The sequence below is a fragment of the Ipomoea nil genome, unplaced genomic scaffold (genome assembly GCF_001879475.1).
Source record: "Ipomoea nil cultivar Tokyo-kokei standard unplaced genomic scaffold, Asagao_1.1 scaffold1361, whole genome shotgun sequence".
NCBI classification, from domain to species: domain Eukaryota; kingdom Viridiplantae; phylum Streptophyta; class Magnoliopsida; order Solanales; family Convolvulaceae; genus Ipomoea; species Ipomoea nil.
In genome coordinates, this window is record NW_017617789.1 from 68,738 (window position 1) to 77,500 (window position 8,763).

Genomic DNA, 8,763 nt, shown 5'->3' on the forward strand with positions numbered 1-8,763 from the left:
GTAATTGTTAAGATCAATTTAGTACGAATCTACATCTATAATTTATAAAAAAATATTGTGTACTCCCATATTTTATTTTCACACCTAAAATTTTGATATAAACACTTATATTATATTGGGACTCACATAAAAAAAAATAGTCCTTATATTCTTTGTTTGTCAGAATTAGTCATATGTTTAAAAATACCATTCCACTATTTAATAAAGGCAGCTAACATATAATTTCATCATTCAAACATTTTATTTTTTCGAATACTATTGTCTCTATCTGTTACAATGCAATATTTGTTTATAACTATTTTTTCAACATATTGAAGTATAAAGAGTCTACCTCCACTGAGGCTTAAACCCACAATCTCATATATGGGAGAGCAATTTGGTGTCACTAGACCACAAGATTCTTGGCTTCATCATTCAAACATCTTGCTCCAATATGTAATTTCTCTCATTCTCTTCTAATTGAATGAAGAAATTACATGTTAGTCATATTTATTAAACAATTGAATGACAATAATTTTAAAAGATGACTAATTCTGACATGCAAATACAAGTTAAAGATTTAATACGACAAAATTAAAGGAGTAATACTAAATGTGACATTGCCACAATAGTTAATAGGATGACAATTTTTCCTATCTTCGACGAGATCCCAAATTTCCTCTCCATCGGGAAGGGATATGAGAAAAAAATTGGGTAACGAGGACAGAACAAGGATGATTTATAATTCTCCATCGAGGGTTGCGCCCTGTACCCGAGATATATATATATATATATATATATATATATATATATATATATATATATATATATATATATATATATATATTATTGTATTTAATATTAGCCAAGCACTTTGTGCTCAGATGACATGTAGTATTCCTATTGTATTTAATATTAGTCAAGCACTTCGTGCTCACATGGTATGTAGTAACCTCTTCTATGCGAGCGGTCATGAGATTGAGTTTCAGTAGAGGCATTGTAATAGAGTTAGTAGCATTCGAAGAAATTTTTTTTAATTTTATTATTAAAAAGTATTTTAATTATACACTCTAACTATGGTTAACTGTGGACGAGGAATTCCCGCACCCACATATTTCCTTGTTGGGACAACGGAGACCAGGTTAGTAAAATAGGAAGTATATGTACTTCCTGCTCTCACCCGATTATCATCCCTAATAGTTGAGTACTAAAGATAAAATTTACGCTTTACTTAATTACTAACCATGTGCTAAGAATATCTGATACGTCTTTAAATGTAATTATATAGCTTAATTAGGAAGATTTAATTATGTTTCTATAATCAGTAGGATAATTAAGATGGTACAACTTAATTAGTGGGAGAGTTGATATTGTGTCTAAATTAGCATAGGGAAATTATGTATAACATGATATATATCTAAAAACATAATAAGTCTCAATTAATGTTATATCCTTGATTTATGTCCCTTTTTTTATATGCTAATAAAGGTATACATATTACTTTAAATGTTGTACACTTCAATGTTATTAGACAAAATTGTCCCTACTATATTCTTGTTAGACGAAACTATCCTTACACCGTTACTTTTTAATTCAACATTGATGACTCCATCATTATTACCATGCACTTATATCTATCATATCTTCTTCCTATTCTTTAATTATAATTTTATTAAAATCATTATATAATTAATTTAATGGTTGATTATATTTTAATTAAATTTCTATGAATGATAAATCATATATATGTGTAAAAAATACATATATTATTTGTGTATATATAATTCGAATTATAATTTAATTATTTGTATTTATCAATGTTTTAATATTGTGCATGAACTTTCGCGCATTGCGCATACAAAATGCTAATGTATATATATATATATATATATATATATATATATATATATATATATATATATATATATATATATATATATATATATATCACTATCTTGTATAATTGGTATAATTTTGGTAGGTTAATTATTATAGGTATTAGTAAATTAATATAAATAATTAAATCATTGTGTATGAAGATGAGGAAGCAGGGAAATATATTGTTATTCTATTTTTTTAGTTATTCTTCTTGAAACATTCACATGCGCGAAGTTTAAAATTAAAATTTACCGTGACTTGAATACGATTGCGAACTAAATTTGAGTAGGTAACAAAATCATATGTTCAATGTATCTTTTAAAGATTACTTAATGGAAAACCAAATGTTACATTCTGTAGTGATGACATGTTATAGTTTTTATTATTAATTCCCTCTGATAAAATTTCCAAATACAGAATAACGTCAGTGTGAATGATTTAGAAAATATTTATGCAATTTGTTTAGCCAATTGCAATAATGAAGAAATATTTTTACCGAGTTTATAAATCTTCCAAAATTATGCGAAATGAGTAATGATCATGAAATGACTTTGATATTGTTCGTCACTATAAATATTTTGTATTCAAGAGCAATAAGGTCACACAAACTAACTGCAATAATGGCCTTTCACTTGAGCATAACCTTAGCCATTGTTGCTTTTGCTTTATCTTCTGCTTATGCCTATGACCCAAGTCCTCTCCAAGACTTCTGTGTTGCGTCAAATGACCCCAAAGCTACAAGTAATTATACTACTCATAGGTTACTTTTTAATTTGCTTTTGTTTTAATCGATTAAGTTACACTTACTATTCATATTATGTGAGATTATTCTTAAATAACGTTATTGGCTTATAATTTTGTGCAGTTTTTGTGAATGGTAGGGTATGCAAAGACCCTAAACTTGTCACATCAGATGATTTCTTCACCTCAGGGCTCAATACTGCTAAAACTCCAACATTTGCAGGTTCAACATTCAGTGCGGCTAGTATTAACGAAATTCCAGGACTCAACACACTTGGTCTCACTTTGATTCGCAATGATTTTGAACCGGATACCGTTACACCACCCCACATACATCCTCGAGCAACTGAGTTGGCCCTGATCTTAGAAGGATCGCTCTACTTTGGGTTTGTTACCACTGATCCAAGTGACCGGACAAAAAATCGTGTCTATGCGAAAACCTATAATGCCGGAGATGTTTTTGTTATACCACAAGGCCTTATTCACTTCGGTCTCAATGTTGGATCTGGAAACGCAACTACTATTGCAATTTTCAATAGTCAAAGTCCTGGGTTTAATTTTGTACCGGATTCACTATTTAGATCAAACTCATCCATCTCAGATGATGTATTGTCTAAATCTTTTCGAGTAGATAAGAAAGTAATTAAACAAATTAGATCTCAATTTTCTTAGAAATTTTTTTTTGAATGTGAGTTGGCTAAGTAATTAATAAAAGATTCTTTCCCTTTTATTATAATGTGATACTCCGTATTATTGTGTGATATTTAAATATCTGATTTTGTAACGGCATTTAAATATTAACTAGTATGCATTTTTGTTTAAATATGACGAGCCCACCCCACTCTAGATTATAATTTTAGAAAATCTAATTTTAGCTTTTAAATTATAGTTGAATAGAGAATATAGTTCTCAATTATTGAACTAGTATGCATTTTTGTTTAAATATGACGAGCCCACCCCACTCTAGATTATAATTTTAGAAAATCTAATTTTAGCTTTTAAATTATAGTTGAATAGAGAATATAGTTCTCAATTATTGAACTAGTATGCATTTTTGTTTAAATATGACGAGCCCACCCCACTCTAGATTATAATTTTAGAAAATCTAATTTTAGCTTTTAAATTATAGTTGAATAGAGAATATAGTTCTCAATTATTGAACGTGAATATACATCTAGTTTGTAAGTTTTTAATCACAATGTAGTTTCAAATTTTCAGTCATCTCATGTGTTATAATTTTGATATCTAAATTTTGACTAAATATCAATTTTAATTCATAATTATTCAACATAAAAGGACTAAAACCACTAAAAAGTAAAGTTAGTTAATTGCATACCAACATACTTACGTATACTTATATAATACTAGTATATTCTATATGTGATATGCAAAAATAGATGTCCAATATTAATAATGTATATTAAAATTTTAGATTTTATATTATTGTCTATCGACGCGGAAAAAGGGTTCAAGATTTTAGAGTCTAGAGATGAAAAACAAAAAGAGAAGAAAAACCAAAAAGAGAATCTAAAAAGAAAAATGACCGAGTAAAGGAAAAAAAATAATAATAATAAAAAAGCAATTAGAGATAGGGGAACTCTGGGATACTTTTGAAATTACCCATAAAGGGATTGCATTTTAATAGCCCAATCAAGTGTTAGAAAAAATCTTATATTACAATTAAATATGGGTTGTTGGATTTATTTTTATAATAATTACAATTAATTCATCTAGGATATGGAAGAGGATGAAGAAAAAATTAAGTAAATGTTATATGGTGAAAAGGAATATTCTTAATGTATAAAGTATAATTACACATATATTAGTGTAATTGTCTAATAATTATTATGGAAATTAAGCTAAACATAGATCAATTTAATTTATCAATATAATAATTACAATTAAATTATTTCTCATCTTTTCCCAATATTAAATATTGTTTTCCATGATAATTGCAGACAAACGATTCATATATTTTTTAGATAATTGAGTGATATTTTTATACTAATATTATAATCAAATAAATGTACACTTTTAAATATTGAAATTGTTTATAATTTCATCTTTAATTTTATTACCTAAATATATAATTAAAAAAATTTATCCGTGTATCGCACGGGTATTTTACTAGTTTTCAAAATAATACTAATATCTCATATATATGATTGATTGATCTGAATTTTTAATTACAAAAGGAAAAAAATCAGAAACATTATAATATCATATATATCAAAGACCTAGCTATTATGATATTTTTGATTTTGATTCATTTGCCTTTTCTTGATTTGCCTTAGCGATTTTTTTCTAACTAATAAAAGAATTAACTCAATAAGGAATTGGAGATTCTTACTAATCTATAAACATCTCTCCATAATAATATACAAAATAATTAATGAAGATCAGAAGAAATGATTGAATTGATTCTCATGTTCAACAAAGGGAGTATATAAATACTCCAATTTCAAGAACGAATACAATCACACAAGCAAACAGCAACAACAATGGCGATTCACACGACATTAACCTTAGCCATTATTGCTTTAGTTTCATCATTTGCTAATGCCTATGATCCAAGCCCTCTTCAAGACTTTTGTGTCGCGGCAAATGACCCCAAAGCCACTAGTATGTACCTCTCAAACATTATTTTATGATGTTTTCTTGTTCATACTCACTATATATATGTGATTAATTTGAAAATTTGTGTGCAGTTTTTGTGAATGGAAGGGCATGCAAAGACCCGAAGCTTGTAACAGCAGACGATTTCTTCACCTCGGGTCTTAATACTTCTAAGTTACCCGCATTCACGGGTTCAACATACAGTGCGGCTAGCATTAACGAAATACCTGGACTTAACACTCTCGGCCTCACTTTGATCCGCAATGATTTTGCACCAAATAGCGTCACTCCGCCCCACATTCACCCTCGAGCAACTGAACTTGTCCTCATCTTAGAAGGAACGGTTTACTTTGGGTTTGTGACCGCTGATCCAAGTGACAGAACCAAAAATCGTGTTTATGCAAAAACATATAGTGCTGGAGATGTTTTCGTCACCCCACAAGGTCTCATTCACTTTGGGGCTAACATTGGAGCTGGAAAGGTAAGTACTATTGCGGTTTTTAATAGTCAAGATCCTGGGTTTAATTTTATACCCGATCAGCTCTTTGGATCAAATCCACCAATCTTAGATGATGTATTGTCCAAGGCTTTTAGAGTGGATAAGAAAGTGATAGATCAAATTAGAGCAGAATTCTCTTAGGAGAAATACTTTTTAATGTAAACAATAATTAAAGGCAATTTCTATAGCTTTTGTAATGTATTACTTCAATATTATGGTATGATATTTTATCGATATAGTGATCTTTTTAAATGAGTAAAATGATATTCACGTCTAATTTTAGGCCACCAAAATTTCTTTCCCTAAGATGCTTGAGTTTATTGAGAATTTTCATTCATTAAAATTATTGTGTTTGATAGATCATTGATTATGTAAGTGAAAATAATAAAATTTGTATCCAATAAGACAATATATTTAAGACAATAGCTTGGAACAGTTGATAAATCTATATCTATATATATATAAAAGTAAAATCCTCCTATCAGTTTTCCCCCCAAAATTTAGTGGCATTTTTGTAATATCAAATATTTTGACAAATATGGCATTTCAATAATATTAAAGATTTTACCTTTCTTGAGATCTCTTACCATTTTATAATTTCAATACTAAACCCTTTTGATCTCATCCATTGTGTATAAATACACCTTATATGACCATATACAACCCCAACTAAGGTTAATTATTTCATTAATTTTTGCTAATCATCCTGTGATCTTCCACAGTTGAGGTTGATACGTGATTTGCACGGGTGAGGTTTTCATTATCTTAGTTTCTTTTATTTTTTCTTCTTTTTGGGTTTTGTTTTGTTTTTTGTTTTTTTTTTTTTTTTGTTTTGTTTTGTTTTGTTTTGTTTTGTTTTGTTTTGTTTTTTTTTTTTTTTTTTTTTTTTTTTTTTTGATTTTTAAACAACAAAAGTGGTTCGTAAGAAAAAATGTTGATATATACTTTTTTTGGGTCTATTTTTGTTGAGAAGATACGGATCTAGAAAGATTGATCGGGAAGCAATAGACTTCTAATCATCCTGTGATCTTCCACAGTTGAGGTTGATACGTGATTTGCATTGGTGAGGTTTTCATCATCTTAGTTTCTTTTATTTTTTCTTCTTTTTGGGTTTTGTTTTGTTTTTATTTTTATTTTTTTTGTATTTTATGGTTTTTAAACAACAAAAGTGGTTCATAAGAAAAAATGTTGATATTTTTTTTTTTTGTTTGTTTGTTTGTCTATTTTTGTGGAGAAGATACGGATCTAGAAAGATTGATCGGGAAGCAATAGAGTTCCTTTCTCATCAAGATGATAAAGTTTTGTGATCAAGGGACGAATTATGTGTATATGTAAATAGGTATAGACTTACAGAGGGAAGCATGCTAAGAATACAATAAAAACCAAAATGAAATTAAAAGCATTTTTTAGTTGTCAATATATCAAAGCGTTGGAGTTTGTTTCAATTCAATTTCTCCGTTTTAAAGTGTACATTTTTTGTAATAAGAGAGTAGTTTGTCTCTCCCTTCAAGACGTTTTTCTTGCCATTTAATTTTTTTTTTAAGGAAAAAAATGATTAAGTACTGTGGCTTTTTTTCAATAGAGTATTATTTTGATTTTATTCTTCATCTGACATTCCTTGATATAAAATCACTTTACTAATGTAAAATAATGTTATTGAGTTACCATGTTTGCTTCGATATGCTAAGCCATTTAAAATTTAATACGGAGTAAAATTTATAATTGTAATACTTCCGTAATAATATTGAATAAATATTAATCATATGTTTAGATTTAATAATATATTATATTAAAAGAATTATATATTAATTTAATATAGTGATGGTTAATACGGGTAAACCATATATAAGCAATATTGTACCTTAAGAATATTATACTTAATTATAAGAATTCTACCTAATAATTTTAGTATTAAATGTCATACAATAATTACCATAAACAATGTTTAATAATTGCCAAATTCTATTATGCAATAAAAATTACTATTATAAAATCTTGTGTAATATGGACACATTATTTTTAATTATTTCGATTTAATAATATTATATCTTATGTATAAAAATTCAAATAATACTTTTAGTACTATTGAATATTGATTGACTAACAATTATTTTAATTATTAAGACAATTAATAGATATTTCGATTTAAAAAGTTTTCAAATATATGAATTATACATAGTAGCATGGAATCAAGACAATTATATTAGGTAATCTAATAAATAATTTACTTTTTAAATTATATCCTCTCTTTAATAAATTATACTTACCTTAATAATTAATTATTAATATTATTACCTAATAATTATATATTGTTACCTTTTTTGGTGTAATTATTATGGTAATTTATATACATATATATTTTTATACTTAATGTATAATATTATTGGCATGAAATAAATTATACTTACCTTAATATATAATTAATTTTTAATATAATTACCTTATTTTTATTAAAGGTAATTATTCTGATAATTTTTCTTTCATTATTTTGTGTGATTATTATGGTAATGTATTTAAATTTTGGAAGAGATTATTACAAATATTATAATTAATATAAGTAATATAATTAATGAAATTATTATGGTAATGGCCACAATATTTGGTAATTATAATTAATATAATTAAAGAAATTGAGAAATATAAGATTTCTTCCTTAGAAATATTTGTGACAATTTCATTAAATTACAATTAATAAAATATGAAATATAATTAAAGAAATGAAATTATTAAATTAACAAAATATGAATATTTCTAATCATACATACACTTATGCACTATAATAATCATGCAAAATTTAAATGCAACTTTTTAAATTTTTAAATGTAATTTTTAATTATAAATCTATCAATATAAATTATAGTTAATGAAATTATATTATAAAACTTTACTATATACATATTAATAAATATTATGTGTATATACAATGAATTATACAATCATATAAGGAAATGCGTCGGATTAGAGTTTAAATTTATTCATACAAAATTTAGAATTTACATTTTTTTTTATAAAACTAATCAAATTTTAATGTTAATAATAATAATAAGAAT

At 26.4% G+C, this 8,763-nt stretch overlaps 2 protein-coding genes across 2 annotated transcripts; both read left to right on the forward strand.

Annotated features, from left to right (window-relative positions):
• Positions 1-2,477: 2,477 nt before the first annotated feature.
• On the forward strand, positions 2,478-3,270 carry LOC109185766 (putative germin-like protein 2-1). The gene is made up of 2 exons (XM_019335717.1): positions 2,478-2,598; positions 2,723-3,270. Exons 1-2 carry the CDS (start codon positions 2,478-2,480, stop codon positions 3,268-3,270), a joined length of 669 nt encoding a protein of 222 aa, XP_019191262.1.
• A 1,829-nt stretch (positions 3,271-5,099) lies between these two features.
• On the forward strand, positions 5,100-5,854 carry LOC109185767 (putative germin-like protein 2-1). The gene is made up of 2 exons (XM_019335718.1): positions 5,100-5,220; positions 5,307-5,854. Exons 1-2 carry the CDS (start codon positions 5,100-5,102, stop codon positions 5,852-5,854), a joined length of 669 nt encoding a protein of 222 aa, XP_019191263.1.
• The last annotated feature ends 2,909 nt before the right edge of the window (positions 5,855-8,763 follow it).

Bases quoted from the DNA above. Each gene is read 5' to 3' on its own strand.
- LOC109185766 (XM_019335717.1), top strand. From the start codon at position 2,478: ATGGCCTTTCACTTGAGCATAACCTTAGCCATTGTTGCTTTTGCTTTA. The intron at 2,599-2,722 runs GTAATTATACTA...AATTTTGTGCAG, and splicing joins AAATGACCCCAAAGCTACAA to TTTTTGTGAATGGTAGGGTA.
- LOC109185767 (XM_019335718.1), top strand. From the start codon at position 5,100: ATGGCGATTCACACGACATTAACCTTAGCCATTATTGCTTTAGTTTCA. The intron at 5,221-5,306 runs GTATGTACCTCT...ATTTGTGTGCAG, and splicing joins AAATGACCCCAAAGCCACTA to TTTTTGTGAATGGAAGGGCA.